Source organism: Scleropages formosus, chromosome 7, assembly GCF_900964775.1.
Source record: "Scleropages formosus chromosome 7, fSclFor1.1, whole genome shotgun sequence".
In the NCBI taxonomy this organism is placed as follows: Eukaryota; Metazoa; Chordata; class Actinopteri; order Osteoglossiformes; family Osteoglossidae; genus Scleropages; species Scleropages formosus.
Genome location: NC_041812.1, coordinates 30,407,564 through 30,427,761, shown reverse-complemented (window position 1 = coordinate 30,427,761; position 20,198 = coordinate 30,407,564). Strand labels below are relative to the sequence as shown.

Here is a 20,198-nt window from a genome sequence, read left to right as displayed (position 1 = left end):
AGTGTACAGCGCTGCATGTAATGACAGGCAGGGAAGCAGAAGACCTTTTCCATTTTATTTCTGAAGAGTGTAAACAAAAATAAAACAAACAGACGGAGGGAGTGAAACAAAAATCAAAGAGACTGGTTAAGCAAAACTGAAGGTGCCATATATAGCAGAACCTCCGGGAAGAGTTATCGGTGTCTGACATCAGAGAGCCATGTCTGAATTCCCAGCAGGGAAATATCTGAGAAGGCTTTGCCCAAGAGGATTGAGGATGAAAGGAAGACCAAAGGGAGGACCCTTTTCACACAGGTGGTTCCATTTACAGCTCACGATCCCACAAGTCAGTGCTTCACATTTTCAGCAGAAATTGACAACTTCAGCTTTCAGTGTTCTCAAAGATCATCTTGAAATCACTTCCCAGACCTGGTTCTCCAAAGTATTAACAATGGATTTTGTTCCAGTGAAAATCCTCATTAAAAAAGTAAATATGTATTAAAAAAAGTTGAAAAACCTATTTTACCAGCAAGTATGCAGCACCAAAAAGGTCAAGGATGCACAAGCTACATGAGGTGCATCAATGAAGCTTGATCAGGAAACCAGCTGACCAAAGCAGTATAACTGATCTCCATATTTATAGGATATGGGCCTTAGAAAGCATCTGACAGTGGGACTTCACTGTTAGCAATTTATATTTAGCTGATATCTTGTTCCAAACTCAATCACAGTGCACGGATTACACGTACTGGGTGTATGGTAGACACAGCAAGGCAATCCAAACATTCACACACTATGGTTAAATGTGTCCTGATCCAACTGAAACGCATCTTTGAATCAAGGAAAATGGAGAACTTGGAGGAAACCTATGCTACCACAAGGAGAGCACAAACTTTGCAGACTAAAATGGATCTGAACCCACAGGCCAGCTGCAAAACACCTTTTTAAACCACAAATTACATTACACCTTTCAGCAGGGACACATACTGAGATAGTATTTCATAAAAGCATTTTGTCACTGGAATATCTACCCCTTTCTTTCCACAGTTCCACTTGGTACTTCACTGTAAAATACTGTGTCAACCCTTTATTTGTCCTCTTGCTCGCCCACTTCAGTTTTATCTAGCTGGAAGTTTATTGTCCCGTATCATGAACACACACACATAATTTGCACTGACTCCACAGCACATCTACTGCGTGCCTTGAGCAAACGCTGTTCCTGCTGCAAACTGCTATTCCACACTAAATAAAGCAAAGTGCTGCAAAAGACAATGTATTATCAGGTCAGTTCATTTCCTTACTTTAAAAGAAACATCTTACAAAACACAGAACACATTCAAACTTCTCACCAGAATATATCCAACTCTTTTTAAAGAAACCGTGAAAATAATTCTCATAACAGCCCATAATTAAACACACAAAGGAGTTTCAATTTATTCCGGTGAATTTTCTGTTTCCTTGTGTAAATAGCTGAAATACAAACATATTCCAGAAACCAAAACCTCTGTGTATATGATAATTGGGATTTCTTTTCCTTCACCATTTCAAACCTGGAGGTACATTCTCCTCCGAAATCACGCACACACACTGTCTGAAACCACTTGTCCAAAGTGGGGTCGTAGCGAGCCAGAGCTTAACCGGGCAAGACAGGGCGCAAGGCTGGAGGGGGAGGGGACACACCCAGGACAGGATGCCAGTCTGTCACAAGGCACCCCAAGCAGGCTTTGAACACCAGACCTGCCAGAGAGCGGGACCCGGCCAAGCCCGCTGCGCCACCATGCCCCCTTTCTCCTCCTAAATGGTCAATGTAATTATTTTTCAGTGAAACCCACATAATGCTAAATTACCTCTACTGTTAAACATACCAGCAAAAAATACCAAAGAAAATTTGACAAGGTGTACATTTTATTACTGTACTTGCAATACAAATATTACCTTTAGGAAAACTCTTCGGTCAGAAGGCAAATGTTTCGTTTTGCTTTCAAAAAAAAGAGAGAATTCCGAATATGGCGAGTTACACAGGCTATTGTTATGCCTTTCAGGGAATTCACTCACATGAATGTTCCCTTCAACACACTCTTTCCACTCTAGCGCTGAAGCCTGACAAAGAACAGCCAACAAATACACTTTTTTCCAGACACCAGTCTTTAAAAAGAGCTTTAAGAAGCCTTTTCACAACTGTTTTTTTTTCAGGTCACAATTTCTCAAATGCAGCCAAACCCCAGGATGGCAGTTTAATCTTCGCCCATCTCCACATCTTCCTGTAATTTCTCCACCATTTTTTCTTCCATCTTTCTGGCTTTCCCTGAAGAATAAAACACCTGTCAGTAATACAATAATATCATGCACTTCACTTACTACATTTTGTCATTTTTTTAACCACACCCCTATTCAAAATGCTCCTCACAGCACCATCTGCTGGCCAACACAGCCAATGACAGAGCATATATCCGATTCAATGAAGGGGGGGGGGGATTTATGCAGCCTTCCCCCACCTTATAAAGGTAAAAAAAATTCATGAAGAACCTCTCATAGTGCAAACTCATGACTCAGACATAACTTCCATCAGTTTGAATAGCAGAATTTTTTACGCGTTCCAGAGCCCCCCAAAACTGACACCTATTTCTGCTAAAACATTTCCAAATCCCATTAAAATTACTCCAATAGTTATCTTAACATGACAGAAGGCAGTTTCCCTTCATTACTTCATAATAAATGAAGTTTTTTTAAAAAAAAAAAAAAAAAAAAAAAATTATGTTTCTCTACCTGTATATGTTGAGCTATTTCTGAATACGAGCTCCTCCATATTGTACTCTTAAACGCTTACAAACAGGCATACAACATACATATGAAAGTTACTGTTTTATCTGTTAATTCAGCTTTTAATGGAAAAAACAAAAGTGCAAAGACAGTGTATGAAGAAAATAGAAATGAACGAGCACTCATTGAGCAAACTGACATATGTATGTACGTACATAGGATATGTTTTATAAGACTAGAAAATCATGTTCCCTTCTCATTTCATATAGGAACTTATAATCACTATAGTAAAACTAAGTAAATGAAAGCTAAAGACATAAATTATGGAGGGCAGAACACGTTAACAAAATACATTTCATTTCATACAGTTTGACATTTTTTGCACACAAATAAAAGGATAATGACAAATTATTATTCAGAATAATGGCAAATAATGAGCACACAAATGTTTGGAAAATTATCCACAAGGGTGTATAATTTCTCACCTGCGTGAGGGGCTTTGATGAGATGGATGTTTTTCTTCACTTCGTTGATGGCATCTGCTTTCTCCAGCTCTTTTCCTTTCTTCAACCTGTGGACAAAGCAACCAACGTAATGAATCAACATAAAATTACAAAGCTAAAAACTATGAATTACAAACATGAGTGACACATACTTAAAGCACTAGAATGTCAGTAAGTGGAAAACCAGCGAGTTTTACAAGTTAACTATCAGAAGTGTTACATACGGAACATACTATATAAATCATTTCTCTTGTGTCGATTTATAGACAAGAACTGCTGTGCTGAAAATTTCTTTAAAAAGGACAACTTTATCTATACTGTATCATGTTATATAGTCACAAGCAACAATTCTGAGTACAAAAATAGACTACACCAACTTTAACCACCTTACAACACTAAATTCACAATGCCACAGTGTAAATTCTGACCTGTTCTTGATAAACTGTGTCTGTCGTTTCAGCTTTATTTCTTCCACTTTCTTCATTGCTTCCACTGAATGGGACAGATGAAAAATTAGCACCCAATGTAACAACTACACATGTTGAAATGAGGGAAACATTTGGAAATTTTGGAACAATAAGAGAACTGAGACAAGATGCCCTCAAGAGACAGAAGTTTTTTTTTCCCCTTTTTTTTTTTTTTTGAAACTTTGAGCAATAGATGGCAGGAGGGTGAAAACAAGCTGCCTCAGTAACTCCATGTGTGGTCTCATGACAGACTCATTCTTTTTATTACCTGTCTTGTTCCACAACTCCCGTCGATATTTCACTGGAATATTTCGGCGCTTCTCAAACTCAAGTGAATTGTCCTAAATCAAGGAATGGACAGAAAAACACAAATATTTTTATAAACACTTTTCTCCACTACTTATCCAACTGCAAGTCGGCAGTAAAACAAACCCAGAGCACAAGTGTGTGATGGGATTAATTCAACTCGCATCCACAATGTTGAACAGTAACATGAAAAACACTGCACATGTTTAGGAGATAAATCAGTCAGCAATCAGCATTAAAGTGCAATTTGGAGATGATGTATTTTTAATTTTCAATCATTTCAAATTAGTTTTGATGTCAATACAGTTTAAAGTTAATAAAAATGTAGACTTATAAATCATTTTTTATTCATTGTAGCTACATTTGAGACAGAATCTATCCAGGAAACAAAATCAGGTCAGTCTGCATTACTATAGTTTTACTGATTGCAAATATTAAAAAAGAAAATCAAAGTGTCCGGATGATGAGAAACTGCTGACAAACGTTGTTTTGAGTTAAGGGGAATAAACACTCTTCAACAAAGTGGGCTCACGGCCACAGTGCTCCCTGCCTCACACCTTGCGTTTCCAGGACAGGCTCTAGAAGACAGTGATGCTGCACTAGATGAAATATTCATGGAAGGAGAATAACCTTGAATTGTCCACTCATTACAGTTTTAGCCAACATTTTTTTTTTTTTTTTTTTTACAGAACTGAATCCGGTAGCATCTGGCAGCAAAGGAGACAGCTGGTAGTGCAGTGCTTAGAGCTGCTGCCTTTGGGTCCAAAAGTCATGGGTTCAAACCCCACCTCCAGCACCCTTGAGCAAGGTACTTACCCTAAATTGTTCTAGCAAAATAACCCAGCTGTATAAACGGATAAATAATGGTAGCTTCACACTGTAAGTTGCTTTGGAGAAAAGTGACAACTCACTGAAAAAATGTAAATCGAGAGCTGTCTTAAAACTTTAGTGACTGATTTATGCTTTGATGTACGAATAAATGGAGTTTAAAACGACTTTCAGTCTATAATGTGCTAAAAATGTGAGAAGCCTGGGTACTAAATCAGTACCAAGAAGCAATGACCGCGCTGAATGAATCACGATACCACGTCGAATACCCACCACTGTGAGCTCCTTGCCAGTAGCTTTCCTGAATGCCTTCGTCCACCTGGTCTTTCTGGGGTTTCGCTTCTTCTTGAAGTTCTTGTGACATTTTGACCGGCAGAACCGGAACACCTGAGAGACACGACGAAGAAGGCCAGCATTCATTTACTGTCCACGCTGTCACCCACACACGAGCAACATATTGCAAATAATAGTTATCTGCCGCAAGCAATATGTGTCAGTAACACTCTGGTCTCGCAGTGCCCGCGTCCGGCGTACATCCGTTTCAGACAGAAACACTACCGTACCGGTAAACAAACGGTAGGTAGTAACGTAGCATGTTGGCAAACAAAAGAGCGCCGAAATGACACTCGTCCATTTACTATTTAAGACAACGAGGGAAATGAGCCCTGGACAGCGCGCATGAGCCAGTAGGAGAGGAGAGGAAAGCGGTATTTACACTCTCTGCTGGTAACCTGTCCTCAGGCCTACACAGCACCGATTTAGCTACCACCACCACGTCGCAGTCCACACCGTTGGCGCTACAAAAGCTTTATTCCCAGGAGAAAAGACATACCTTAGAGTCGTTGCGAACAAACATCATTCCGTGGCCGGAATACACCGGCCCCGAGCAGAAGTAACACTTTTCAATGCGCATTTTATCTAGATATGTTTATTTGCAGCTCGCCCATGTGTTCGCAGCTACACAGGAAAGCGCGACTTCGTAGAGGAAGTTGTGACGTCATTTCCGTCTGACGTAAAATACGCAACCGGGGGGAGGGGGTGATGGCGTAGAGCTGCTGCTTCGTTTCACTTGTCTTGGAAGATTTCCGTCAACATGAGAAGCGTAACTGAGCGAACATTTTTTTTTTTTTTTTTTTTAAACGCGGCACAGAAAAGTTTCTACAAAACATCCGGCCAAATTCTTGATCATTCCTTAGTTTTTGAGCATCTCAAACAAGACACGGACCTTACTTAAGTGTCTGATGACCAGATGGCATGTGGTTATGTTGCCTTAAATTAAACCTGTATTGTCTACACAATGTTTACACTAGTAATTTTGTTGCAATCTTAGATGACAAATGATATATTACCTTTTTTCAGCTTAAAGCATTTAATTTTTATAGGCCTCCCTTTTCTCATATCCATTGACTGTCATTACTGCAACAGGTCATTTTTCAGTTGTCAAGGGTATTGCAGCAGTTACTCAGTTGTAGTCATGTATGAAGCAGCCAGACAAAAACCCTCCAATTCCACAGCTTACTTTTCTATAGATATCAGCATGGTCACCAGGAATAGCTGATGTACAAGCTACTCAGAGGGACCGTTTCATCAACAGCCCTCAGTTCAGATAACATCCAAATTAATAAGTAGGCTAACAAAAATTGTTATTCTATCCACACACATCGTCTGAAGCTGCTTGTCCCTAGCAGGGTCGCGGCAAACCAGAGCCTATCCCAGCAACACAAGGCGTAAAGCTGAAGGGGGAGGGGACGCCCGTCCACCGAAAGCAGGACTCGAACTCCAGACCCACCAGAGAGCAGGACCCGGGCCAAACAGGACCACCACACCCCCCGTTACTCTGTCCAACCAGCTAAAAAGAGGAAAAGCTAAATATCCATATGTGCCACTCAAAAAATAAAGACAATATTCAAGCAAAAATAAAGCTTTAATAAATAAAATATTTTAATAAAGGATAAATTTCTACATATTTGGCACTGATTGTTATTGCATGAATACAGTGTTAAGAAAAACAAATGGAACAATATGTTTAGAAGCATTTTCGTACATGATCTTTGCAGACATTCATCCATGTTGGGAGAGACACATCCCTCTCATCACACCCTAAAGCAATCTGCCACATTAGTGATGCAAACAGAATAGATACCTACAAGCACAAGTGGCCATACCTTATAGGAGTCATAGTCGCACTCTCAGGACTTCCTCGAATCATTTCATAGGGTTATGTTGACAAAGCAAACCATCAAGACTTAAACACATGACACTGTGGTTGCGTGAAATACAATACAGGTAATGCAATAACTAAAAAAACTCCAATGACACAGAAGTTGACAGTTTTAAGCAACAAACTTGCCAAATCATGTGAAAATGCATCTCATTATGTTAATCTTCACACGTTGTTTTATTTTCATTCAACAGTACACATATACAAATGTATGAATGCTATTGTTTTTAAACTAACATTTGTGATCAAATATGTATTTTCTTAACTGAAGACCTTTTCAGATATGTTACAGTAAAACACTTAACGGAACAATGGCTAAAACTAAAGTGTACAGTAGTATAGCATAGGTATACCCACCTACCCAAATCCTTGGCCTCAAAATGAAGACATATACAGTAGGCAAATGTGCATTTTCAGTGATGCCACTCAAAACTATTCTGTGTTTATTTAAAAAAAAAAAAAAAATAAAAAAAAAAGGTCCAGTGTTGCATTTGGTTACAAGGTGATGGAGCCCACCTCCCCACACCCATTTACCTCAATTTCTATCCCCACTCTCACTATATATAATGCTAGAGAACAGGTAATGGGCAAGGAACAGGAAGCTGTGCTAGCAGCTACATTTGCCCGTGTTGGACTCCTCCTCCTCCGGAAGCTTCTCGGCCACACCATGCCCATTGGGCTGCGCCAAACCCTGCGGCATCCAGGACTTGTCTACGCAGCGTTCCATCCTCTTCATGATGAGGTCCAACAGGAGCTCTACAGCCTGGCTCACATTGTGCCCAGTTGCAGCACTTGTCTCAAAGTATGGAATTCTGTGGATAAAGTGTTATGTAACTCACAGCGTATTAAATTGCACAACAGATCAAACCAGTTCCATGCACAACTTTAATTTCATTTTTCTCTGCACACATTACCAGTTATCACTGCAGCCCTGAAGTCCCAACATGTTTGCAATCCAGAAACGTTTTCCCGGTAATATTGTGCTTTTAGTGTTCACTTTGAACAATTTAAAAAATTTCATGATGTAGCATCCCATCACAAATTTTGCTTGTCTTTGATGACTCTTCAGTAACGTTTTGCTGAACATTTAAAAAAAAAAAAAAAAAAAAAAAAAAAATTGTACTAGTAATTTTTATTATAAAAAGGCTTCCTTTATGTGACAAAATTATGAAAATTCACATTCATGAGAAAATTTGTATGCTAAAATTCATATCAGCTCCCACTTCACACTGACAGGAAATCCTAAGAACCAAAATTTCTTCCAAAAAAAAAAAAAAAAAAAAACCCACACACACACACACACACACACACACACACACACACACACACACACACACACACAGTAATGTTGAGCACCACACAAGGCAAGCAACACCCGACCGCCAACGCGTGACAGGTTCTGCACATCTTTCTTGCCTTATAGCCAACAAAGTGTCTCAGGAATCTTGTGACTTTTTAATCTGTATAAAATTATTGATCATAATACTGAGCCCTAAAGTAAAAAGGGTTTAAAGGAAGTACTAGAAGTTAAAGAGGCAAAGGAAAGCCTTGCAGATCAGTTTCAAAACTGAAGGGATAAAGTGCATAATGCTCTTGAAAGGGATTAATATGAATGATTTATTCTTTTATCCCAAATGACACTTTTCAAATAGCTCAGCAGAGAGATGTTGTGTCTATTGCTGTTATTGTTCAAATATATTTCATATGGAGCCTTGAAAAGCATCTTATCAAAAGGATTTTATAATGAGAATAAAAACATGGGTTATGTTTATTTAAATTATGCTGTGAAGAAAGGCAACTTGCCAGTAGCTTGTTAAGCTACTAACAACAATCTACCAGTTTATACAGCAATACAATTTTTACCAGAGCACTTTAGGGGAAGTGCCATGCACAAAAAACAAAAAAATAGTCATAAGACAAACAGGAAATGAGGACAGAAAGGGAGCACACAAATGTATTATATACAAACAGTTCTGAACACCCTTACACCTGGATTTCAAGGTGTCCAGAGTAATTCTGATATTCTGGACTTTGTTCTGAATAGAATTTTCACTAGGTTTAAATAAGGAAGGAATCTTGCATGGTTGGTGAACCTGTGTAGCTGATGAATATAATTTTCACCATTTAATGGTATTTAAGATTTCATTTTACAAGAAGTATGGATTACAAGCAGTTTTTCCGTAACAAAATTATGCTCTTTTTTACAAGCAAACCCAGTATAGTTATGTGGTACTATAAATGGATCTGTTCATTAAAAGCACAAAGCCCTAAAATTTGACCTACATGACAATTTAAGGAATTCAAATAAATCTGGACACCCTTTTGGAACGTAGTGCTATGTGATCATACCTGCAAAGTATTGTAACCTTTTGACCTTCAGCCCTTGCTTCATGTACATTTATTCATTTAGCAGCTCATTGACCCCCCCCCCACAAAGTGATGTAAATCTCAGAGAACAATATCAAACGTGTATTACACCAACAGGAAGAGAGATTTGGATGAAGACGTGATTGAGCGCTGTCAATTTGTCACATACCAACATATAAACTAGTATACCTTACACAAGTAACTGCATATAGGTGTTTTTCTAATATTAACTAGGTGACATAGTACACATTTAGAACAGCAATCAAGGGAGAAGTCAGTCCGAAGTAAGCGTATTGAGACCCTCCCTGAACGTTGAAAGATTTAGGAGTTCTGACTGCCAGATAAACGTATGTTAATTTATTAGTTTCTTCATGTCCCATTTCTCCTTATATATGGTGCAGTAACCCAGGGTTGTGCATAAACCTAATCGAAAAAAGAAAACCCACAGTCCTTTCGCTCACCCTGTGAATGACCTTGCACATAAATAAAGTAATTAAATATTCTGAAAGGGGTATTATACAGCTTTACTGAAGCTGGTAGTTCTGAACCATTCTCATAGTCTGAGTATTTATGGACATTATGTCAGGCTAAGGCCTAAATGACTTGCGTCTCTGAATAAAAGTTTTCCAGGCAGCTAGAAGAATCCATTTGACAGCCACATACCCAAATTTCTCTGCCAGCTCCTTGGCCTCCCGTTCCTTGACCATCCTTTCATCATCTAGATCACATTTGTTCCCGCAGAGCACAACATCAGGGTTCTCACAATATGCATGCGTCTGCAGCTGAGCTGTACAAAGAAAGAATAGCACATCATTAGAAAGCACCTTTTCACATTTATTTCTTTATGCTGTTGACAGAAACAAATGTTCTGCCACTGGTCAGAAGCCTGGCTGATGAAATGGACCCACTCATCCAGTTCCGGACATTGAGGAAGCTCTGCTCATTTGTGAGGTCAAATAGGAGAAGAAAACCCATGGCATCCCGGAAGAAAGCAGTTGTTAAACTCCGAAACCTGAAAAAGGGAAAGAAAAGTTAAGGAATACCAAAGGAGTGAAGGACTGTGGTTGGAAAAGAGTTGACCTATGAAGTACCACCATGAATAATATGCTAAACAACTGTCTACTCTGGCAGCAGAGAGACTGCAGACCTTCTCCAAGAGAATGCTGAACAACAGCAGTTTATTGGAATAGCTGGATATTGATGATTTATACTGTGTTTGACTGTCCTGGTACCACACCTCTCCTGCCCTGCAGTGTCCCACAGCTGGATATGAATCCTCTGGCCCCTCCCTGGGGCTCCATCACGTCCGTTGGATTTATACACCTGCAATAAAGAGAATACAGAATTGTTAGGAACATGGGATGGGCCAACAACAAGGAAGGACTTCCCTGGATCACTGACAAGTACAAGCAACAAAAGGGAAATGCTATTCATACTGCATTATTTATTAGTGACACTGACTTTTGTTCAAAATATACCATAGCACGCAATTTCTAACACCAAGATGTCCACTAAAATAACAGTTAATCATCTTTCTCAAGCCTACAACGGCAATTCCCCCTCCCAGGATTCGAACCAACAACCTGCTGTTCCTCCCTCTTCGTATACCTGCGATGATGTTAACTTTATCACCATTGCCAAGGATCTGCATGCATGTTTGCTTATGTTCTCTCCAATGTTTGTCTTTCAGGAGTAAACACCTAATGCAACAGGGCGTTTGTCACTCTCCAGTTTCAGACATCCTTGGCATTGCGACCCAGCGACAAGGTCGCCTCCTCAGCACTTGGTTCCCTGCAGAGTGACACGATCCTATCTGTGTGTTTCCAACAATTACTGCCTACAGGGAACTCAGGTAAGTGTTACTACAGAGGAAAAAAAAAAAAAAATGGATGTTACCCAGTGGAAGACACACTGAAAAGCTTTTCCTGAGTGCTATGGAAATTCTTCCAGTGAAGTTCAACCTACATTACCATTATTATTTTTCTTTTTTTTTTAAATACAGTGTAGATGGCAGGAGGTGCTTCAAAATTTCACCATCTTCACCTTGCTGCTTTTTGTTTTTACCACTGGTTGCTAAGTAACATGAAGTAAATTAAAAGGCAAGCAACTATAACCCACAACCCAATATTACAAAACATGCATTTCAAACCCCATTTATATCCTTGCTGGTTGTGGTGTAAATTTTTTAAAAGTCATGGAAAGTTGTAGGCGGAGGGAGCACATTTAGGAAGTGTAGACCATGGTTCACTGGTTTATTGCTGGTGTTTACGTGAGTAAGGATGTGTTGGCACAGCACACTGGGTGAGTCATGGAAACAGATCACCATTTAGACTCAACAGATCCCCTCCTACATGTTTGTTGGGCCAGGGGTAAACCATGCTCTAACATGAGAAAAACCAAGTCTTAATTTTAATAATTTCATAAATGTAGTCCTGTTACACTCTTACAAAGTGAACGATCAACCCTGTGTTTAATGACTTCAACAATAAAGGCATTTATTTTGACTATGACCTCCCGTAGACAAAAATTTTACACAATCAGGATTAACAGATGAACATTTAAATAAACTCACATTAAGCAATGTAGTAAATACAATATATGAACCTTTCATCAGACAAGAAGTCCTGAGGAAAACACCACCTGCTACTCTTAAGACACTGCATATGCCTCGCCGTGCCCACCCCACCCCACACTTGAAAGCAGCCGACTTACCACTCTTTTCTCTCTGAAGTCTATTCCCACTGTGGTAATGAATTTAGAGTTGAACTTTCCATCCGTGTACTGACACAGGAAGCTGGTCTTGCCCACTCCAGAGTCACCCAGGGCTAGAAATTTGATGAGGTAATCATAGTCCCCATCAGACATAGTGAGTGACTAGTTTTGACCTGAAAACCACACAAATTCAAATATCAGAGAGCCACAGTCATTGAAGATTTATCTTGCAATGCAACAACAGAACATCAGAGAATCTGGTAAATGTGGTGGTAAAAATAAAGCAGACAACAGAAACACACATGTGCAGCACCTAACAGGCCTTATTTCAAAGTTGGTTGCTCTGTGCTTAGTGACTGAGGAGAATTCACATTCAATGTCCCCTGTGACTGAAGCCAGAAACTCTTTTCCCAGTTTTATAGTCTCCCTTAGACCCATTTGCCCTAATAACTACTCCAGGTGGAAACAAGACTAAGGATGGGTCTTGGCTATTCTGGGGTCAACCCTGTAACTATGCTGCTGAGCTATAGCTGCTCCACCACAGAAATGCCACCCTCAGTGCAAATAGGAAGTGTTTGTAGACACACTTAGCCTTCTGTGCAACAAAAAAAAAAACTCAGCTTCTCCCAGCAGAAACCGGGCGCTAGTTTGTCAGGTTTCGAAAGACAAACATTCCATTAATGTAAGGATAGGTTAAAAAAATAAATAAATAAAATAAATAAATTAGTATGAGCTTTCCACCATTCCTTTGGAGCAGGACTCAGGAATCAAATTAATTAGCTCTTTTATCTGTTTTTGCACCTAAAGGCATACTTCAGGAGCCATGTGACTGGACTGGAGCTGAGAGTTTGTGTGTTCACTACTCTGGGATGAACAAACAAAGAAACAACTTGTTGAGAAATCTTCTCAAGATGAATGGCCTTGCAAGATACTTAACCTTTATGTTCTTGAGGTTGGCTGGAGTTTGAAATAATTTAGTTAATATAAGCCATTGTCATATCTCCAGAATGACAAATATACAAACACTGAGTGCATTTATTTTTCTGTTTCTGGGTTTGCTTGTGTTCATAAAGCTGCAGAGGATGACAACTCTCCACAGAGTATAGTGAATGGAGACCTATGGGGGGGGGGGGGGGGGGGGCGATGGGAAAAACCTTGGAGTGACTCCCAATATGTAGGCAAGACCTGGATCATATGACTCCTCACAAAAGGGGGTCCTTCACAGGTGCCCTGAATTACTTTGCCTTCAGTCCTCAGCTGTAAGGAGATTAATGTCCACAGCACAAGCCACGCATCAGGTAAAATACAGCATGCACATGGTCACTGCAGCCCTTTCCAATCACCACAAAGGCATATTAACCAAGCTTTCTTTTCACAATATAGCCCAGCAATATAAGTTCTGTGGTACATTCTCACCAGTAACAGACTCTTATTTATTTATTTTTTTTTTAAAAAAAAGTAGATTGTTGGTCACGATGACAAGATGTATGTGAAAAATGCGCTTGCTCACAGGTCAAGAGGACACTGACTCCCAATGTCTAGATTCAATAGTGTTTATTGCAGAACTAAGGTTGCATGAGGTGTCAATAAGAAAGATCAAAACTGGTATTTCTCCATCTCTCACTTAACAGCAAGTCCTTTCTCACCATCGAGCAGGAGCTTAAAAAGGGGAGTCACAGCAACTGGGTGTTTGTTAAATGGTAGCTATATATAATCTGTGGTGACGTGGCTAACCAACGAGACGAGCAGCTTGGCTTCCAGCGTGCCACAGTGTACACAGCTGATAATGTAATGTGATTGCATTTTTTTTCCTCCCCGTTAATGTACGTTGCTCTTTCCCCTGCATATATACTTTAGCGCAAAGACAAGCAGTAGACCTGCTAATGGAACTTGAGCGACCTGGAACCACCAGTGCTTCTCGTTGTCCTCTGGACATGCCAATGCAGACAAAACAGCCTCATGTGGCAGTCATAACTTTAACTGCATGAAGGAGAGCAGAACACACCCTGCAGACACATCTTGAGTAATCATATCGCTTATTTCACTGCAGCTTACAGCCCACAGGGAGCTGGCTGGGAGGGGAGCTGCATGGCACGATGCCACGGAAAAGCGGCTCGCGTCCTGCTGGCTCGCTATCAGTTGTTCCTCAATTGTTTGTTTTGTTGTTCAAACTCTTACAGGACATTCTTTTGCTGCAAGTCAGCAGGGCAGACAATTAAACAAGGAGTGCCACCCCCAAACCCAGAGAAAAGGCAAACCCTTGTCAAATAGCCAACAAACAGAAACCCTTCCAAGAAATATCCATTCTGTCTCAGGAGAGTCAGTCTGCCACCTGGGTCTTCTCTGACACCTTAGGTCTTCCTGAGTGGACAGTGAAGACTTGCAAGCCACAACATACTAAATTAGGCAAATGCAAACAGCATGCTTTGCTGGATATTACTATAGAATATACAGAAGGGAAAAGGGGTAAGATTCAAATGGAAAGTCCAGATCCTGGGGCAAACTTGTTGGTCACTTACCCAGCAGATCCAAGACGAACAAATAGACAAAGTACTTCAGGACAGAAAGTATGCGCAACTGGGGGGGGGGGGGGGGGGGAATAGGGGTTTGTGCTAGGGGGGGAAGCCTCTTTTTGATTTGGCAAAAAAATGAAAAGTGAAACACTTTTTAAATTCTCTCTTCACATTTTGCCTTTGTCCATAACTCCACACCTTCCACTTATGAGTCATACAGTGTTAACTTAAACCACTGATAAGATGAAACATCAATGGCAACTTCAAGCCTAAGCATTTAAAAAAAAAAAAAAAAAACCCTCTTCCAGAACCCAGAAGCAAATTACAACACCACATTTGCCTAAGGGTTACTCTGCAAAAAAGCAAGTAGTTCATTCAGTACACTGTATAAGTGGCTCTGCACAATATATTTGTGCCTATGCAGAATACACACCCTCATCCGTAATACTGTGTGGCTTAAAGGTTTCACCATTGCAGTCTTGCCGTCATAACAAAATAGAACATCAAGTACTGTGAATGCTAGTTTTCCTTTTGTATTTACAGCTGAATTAATATGGACATTCAGAATATTATAATTATATGTGGTAGCACAACTGACCTCAAATCATATCAGCAAACTGGTGCCCATTGTATACCAAGGATGCACAGTACGCCGTTATCGTCGGTGTTTCTTGTTAAGTGACTATGTTTTAAGGAGACTGAGCAAGAGCGAGACCTCCAAAGGGACTTGTTGACCACAAAAGAAATGCCATGTCACATCTGCACTGTGACTGCAGATAAAGCTGCCAACACTTCTCAAGACACACAATTCAGAAGTATGAAAAAGTCAACATTAATGCCATCACAGGAACTATTGCATCTACTACAACTCCAGGAAATGCACAGAAATACTCCCTATTTCAGTTCAACCAAATTACCTAAATTCCCACAAAAAAAAAAAAAAACTACTCACCCAAGGGGTTGTCAGTCTGTCAATAGTCTCTCCACAAGCCAAACAACCCCCAGATAAACTTGACATCAAGTTACCACTGTATACAGTTTCTCCTCTCCACACAATGAGGAATCCTAATGTGTGAAGCTCTGGAGAGCAGAGCTGTTACAGACAGCTCAGCTCCTCCCAGAAAACAGAGAGAGCCCTGGACACACCTTGTGGAGCCTGCATGGAGCTGGTGGAAGTAGCACAGCCTAGAGGCTTAACCAGCTCACCCGCCCAGGCCTGCTCGGCACAATAAAACTGCATGCAATCCAGCAGAAGCAGACAGCATTCTTCCCTTCACTCCAACAAGCAAAGAACTCCATTCTCCACTGCGACTTCTGATTTTAGTCTCCAGTCAGGTTAAAGATGTAGTGACACACAGAAAAATATCATGGAGCACAGGTAACATAAGGTGTGGGGAGAATCCATTCTGTGTACATCCTGGACAAACACACAGAGGCTAATATAAACCTCACAGAAAACCTTGGGAACAGCAGTGTTCTACATAAAGGACTCCACAAACTTCCATTTTTGGATGCATTTTGGCAAAGACTTGGTTTTTCCACTCACTTCTGAGCAGGAAGGGCCATGACTTCAAGATAAGTGCTTATCCCCGGAGACAGGTTCTATTAGTGTATTCTAGCATCAGAAAAAAGAAATCTTGCATTTAGAACTGCTTATGCCCATCCACTTTCAAGAAAGTCTGTTTCAATACTGAAAGAAGTTCTTAAATCAGCTTCGAGCACAAAACTAAAGCATCTTGGGCCCTAGAACAAAATTACATCAGAAATGCTTGGAAAAGTGACACAACCAATGACAGCAGTGCACTGCTAACACTGCATCACAGTACTGCTGACAAGGAAAGAGGATATGCAAATTAAAGTAAACAAAGAGGCAGCAAAGTATAGGAGTCACTCCTTTGGTGCACATCTTCCCAGGCAGCCAGTCACTAAGGACATACAAGTATGCATTCAGACCACTCAACCAAGGTGGTAAAAGTAATTTAAATTTGCTTTTCCCATTACACCTAGTCTCGATATTTTATAAATCCACAAATCCCAGAAAAGTATCCAATAAATATCCTGACTGTTGCTGAAGATCACATACCTTCCAGAAAAGCATCTTCGAGAACTTTTTAAGTCAAAAATATAATATACACTTGGTGATAAATCCTTTTTAAATGGCATATAAAATGACAAACACTGTTCATTACTTAGCTACATATACTTAAAACTAATACTTCTGCATGCCTTGAGAGAAGCAACATAGAAAACAAAAAATTTCTTACACAAGTTCCACATGCAAAGTATGTGGAAATGCAGCTGGAGTGACAGCAAAAGAAAAAAAAAAAAAAAAAAAAAAAAAGAAAAAAAGGCCTCCAGGACAGGTCATAAGGTATATTCAAAGCACACAAAAAACCAATTACCATGGCACTTATGCATCTTCTGGGTTTCAAATCCCAGTCAGAGGATTTGGATAATGCCGCTTTATTAGGAAAATGTAACTGTGTATCAATATTGATCAATAACAATGTAGAGACTAAACGGGACTCTTCCAGCTTGTGATCAGTCACATGTAGATATTTAAGTCATGAGGGGAGGAAAAAAGTTGACTTAAAGCAGTAGATAGAATAGCAATATGAACAGCCATAAAATGAATGCAGGACTGTAAGAAAAACAGCAAATAGCAGGTTTCCTTTCATGAGGTCTGTAGAGGTTCTGGGTCAAATAAATAGTCTAAAGAACTGACTGTGTTCCAGATTTCCCAAACTGACTGAAGAGCCAAAGTCAGTAATTAAATAATTTTACTCAGAACGCTTCACTTGAAGGGGGGGCACGGTGGGGCAGCGGGTTTGGCCAGGGCCTGCTCCCCATTTGGTTTTGGGAATCAAGTCCTACTTGAGGTGCCTTGCAACGGACTGGCGTCCCGTCCTAGGTGTGTTCCCTCCCCCTCCAGCCTTGCGCCCTGTGTTGCCGGGTTAGACTCCAGCTCGCCGCGACCCCACTTGGGACAAGCAGTTTCAGACAGTGTGTGTGTGAGCACTTCACTTGACATATTACAGTACATCATTATCATCAAAAGATGAAGTACAAAATATAGTCTGTTTTGAAATAAAAATAAATGCTAGTTCAAACAATTCTTAATATGTACAAACAATACTGAGAAACTGATTAAACCTAGGCTTGCTGTACGCGCGCGCACGCACACACACACACACACACACACACACACACACACACACACACACACACACACACACACACACACACCTGACAACCATCAACTGGTCCTCATGTGCTTCCCTCACACAAGTGTAACGCATTCCCAAAAATCTGCTCGTAACATGAATCCCTGCAAAAAAATAACTGTTCTCATTAATTTCAATAGGAAAAACAGTTGATGTGTTCATGAGATCCCAAAAAGGTTCACCCAGTTTCCCCCACCTATATAGTAAAGTGGACAAGTCCTGTCCACACTAAATGGGCTGGGTTACATTCTGGGATAAGAGGACAAGGAGGAAGAGGAGCGTGTATACAGTAATATGGACAGGGAAAGGTTAAGACCCACATATTCAAAATCTCATATATTTGCTTTTTTATATTTTCCCTTTTTGCTATTTTATTCTCTTGTCCTTGAGCAACATGAGAGCAAATGAAGCATCTCATTGCTCCTGGGTTGTAGGTTCAAATGCAACACCTCTGATCTATTCGTAAAATATCACTTGTGATAAATGAATGGTAAACCCAAACATACAAAGTAATTCATAATGATATTGCCTATTGAGACAGTTGCACATACTTTATCAAGTTTTATATAGCACAGCTGGTAGCATAGTGGTTAGAGCTGCTTCCTTTGGACCCAAAGCTTGCAAGTTCTCTCAATGTAATACATAAATTGTACTTTTACTGAGATGCACATCGCTTTGGACAAAAGCATCTGCTAAATAAATAAACGTAAGTTTGAATCCCACCTCCGGCTGTGGGAGCCTTGAGCAAGGCGCCTACTCTAAATTTGTAGAGTAAAAATTACCCAGCTGTATAAATGGGTCAATAAGTGAAACCTTAACTTCATAAGATGCTTTCAAGAAAAAGCTTCAGCTAAATGAACAAATGTAAACATAAGGGTTTTTATTGTTATAGATGATAAAAAGGGGGTCTATAACAAACATCTTCCAGAGGATGAAGGAGGAGGCCACTAATTTTGCCCCGCATCCCCCCCCCAAAAAAAAAAAAAAAAAAAAAAAAAAGTTCTGACTGGAGAAGTTTAAAACTAGATATTCTAATAGTAATAATGTAGGACAATATGGCTGCAAGTATGGAAATCAATCACTAGCCTAAGAGACATTGAGCATTTTTTTTTGGTGAAACCAACTTTGAACTGCGCATTTTTTGGCCTCACAAACTTCGTAGAGAGAAGCGCGTCTCAAGCTGTCGGAAGTGATCCAGATCATCGACAATCGTATCGACCAGAAGAGGCATTTATTGTACGTTCAGGGCGGAAGCAGTCGCATTTTCTGGAAGGTCCGAGCCCGGAACTTATAGCGCAGAGTCCCGACCAGAACCACCTCACGTGACCACAGGAAGCGAGCCGCTGCTCTTCGAGCTGCACGCCGCGCGCGACCACGTTCGTCGCTGGCAGCGCCATTAAACTCCACTATCGTAGAGCTTGTGCACGCGCACGCGCCAAAGTTCACCCACTACCCCCCGCCCCATCACGTATTAAAAAGCTACTACCTGTAGCCCCCCGTATAACCCACAGTGCATCCGGCCAGTGAACCGAGTGCTTTCCAAGGACAACATTACTGTTCGAACACTTGACATGATTATTTCTTCACGTAAACAAAGTCTGAGACACCGCCGCACCTCCACCTCCTCCTGCATCACGTCACCTAAACGCTGTAAAACTTGGTTTAAAAAAAAAAAAAAAAAAACCGCCTCACCACCAGTCCCGTCGACTTTGCAACTCCGCGGACACTTTCAAAACCGTACCGCGTGCGCGGGGAAAGACAGGCTCACTTCACCTCAGTCAGTTCTGGTCAAGCTGAGCGTAAACAGCGTTCCGTTCGTCAACTTCGCAGCGCTGCCGTCCGAACTCTTTCTTGCTTCTCCGTCAGCGCAACATCACTTCCCCTTTTCTAACAGGCAAGCGCTGCTCTTCCTCCCCTCCGCACGCGCAACCCGCGCGCCCACACCTCCGGGCAGGCCTTCGCGAGCCCGCAGCTGCGTGCCACCTGGCGCCGAGGGCGGCTTCGCGCGCACGTGGACGCCCAGGTGTCCGCGCGGGTGTCGCTTCAGCAGCTTGTCGCCGCCCTGGAACGTGATTACGGGGAAACACCCAAAACACGTTAATTGTACCAACGTTTATGTTCTTATTATAAGTAGTTAAAAATGTTTGCGTGCGCACATTTCCTCTCACACCCGGTGTTATTTACATTCTGTCTTCCGCTCAAATGTGCAGTATAATTACTGTCTCGCTTACTAAGGTGTTGCCTGTGCTGAAAAGCCCGGTACAAAGCAGTTAGTAGTAGTGTAGTGGTTAGAACCTTGAACCCTCAGCTCAGGTTGT

The 20,198-nt window shown here is 40.8% G+C and overlaps 2 protein-coding genes across 6 annotated transcripts; both read right to left on the bottom strand.

The window, feature by feature from the left end:
- Window positions 1-1,865: 1,865 nt before the first annotated feature.
- On the bottom strand, window positions 1,866-5,843 carry rsl24d1 (ribosomal L24 domain containing 1). The gene is made up of 6 exons (XM_018743339.2): window positions 5,676-5,843; window positions 5,117-5,230; window positions 3,978-4,050; window positions 3,671-3,734; window positions 3,225-3,310; window positions 1,866-2,284 (listed from the first exon to the last, which is right to left on the bottom strand). Exons 1-6 carry the CDS (start codon window positions 5,754-5,756, stop codon window positions 2,214-2,216), a joined length of 489 nt encoding a protein of 162 aa, XP_018598855.1. The 5' UTR covers window positions 5,757-5,843; the 3' UTR covers window positions 1,866-2,213.
- A 923-nt stretch (window positions 5,844-6,766) lies between these two features.
- Window positions 6,767-19,926, bottom strand: LOC108929029 (ras-related protein Rab-27A-like). Of its 5 annotated transcripts, none has more exons than XM_018743313.2 (6): window positions 19,654-19,926; window positions 12,144-12,316; window positions 10,669-10,754; window positions 10,340-10,443; window positions 10,095-10,218; window positions 6,767-7,876 (listed from the first exon to the last, which is right to left on the bottom strand). In XM_018743313.2, the coding sequence occupies exons 2-6, from the start codon at window positions 12,294-12,296 to the stop codon at window positions 7,672-7,674; spliced, it is 672 nt and encodes a 223-aa protein (XP_018598829.1). In that variant the 5' UTR covers window positions 12,297-12,316; window positions 19,654-19,926; the 3' UTR covers window positions 6,767-7,671. The 5 variants fall into 5 exon arrangements, with proteins under 5 accessions (XP_018598829.1, XP_018598832.1, XP_018598831.1 ...); XM_018743316.2 differs by lacking the exon at window positions 19,654-19,926 and adding an exon at window positions 19,622-19,653; XM_018743315.2 differs by lacking the exon at window positions 19,654-19,926 and adding an exon at window positions 19,573-19,644.
- Between the last annotated feature and the right edge of the window lie 272 nt (window positions 19,927-20,198).

Coding starts and splice junctions, on each gene's coding strand:
- LOC108929029 (XM_018743313.2), bottom strand. CDS start 12,296: ATGTCTGATGGGGACTATGATTACCTCATCAAATTTCTAGCCCTGGGT. Junction 10,755..12,143: donor ACTTCAGAGAGAAAAGAGTG/GTAAGTCGGCTG, acceptor TCTTTATTGCAG/GTGTATAAATCCAACGGACG. Junction 10,219..10,339: donor CAATGTCCGGAACTGGATGA/GTGGGTCCATTT, acceptor TTCTTTGTACAG/CTCAGCTGCAGACGCATGCA.
- rsl24d1 (XM_018743339.2), bottom strand. CDS start 5,756: ATGCGCATTGAAAAGTGTTACTTCTGCTCGGGGCCGGTGTATTCCGGC. Junction 3,735..3,977: donor GGAGTTGTGGAACAAGACAG/GTAATAAAAAGA, acceptor TGTCCCATTCAG/TGGAAGCAATGAAGAAAGTG. Junction 3,311..3,670: donor ACACAGTTTATCAAGAACAG/GTCAGAATTTAC, acceptor CTTTGTCCACAG/GTTGAAGAAAGGAAAAGAGC.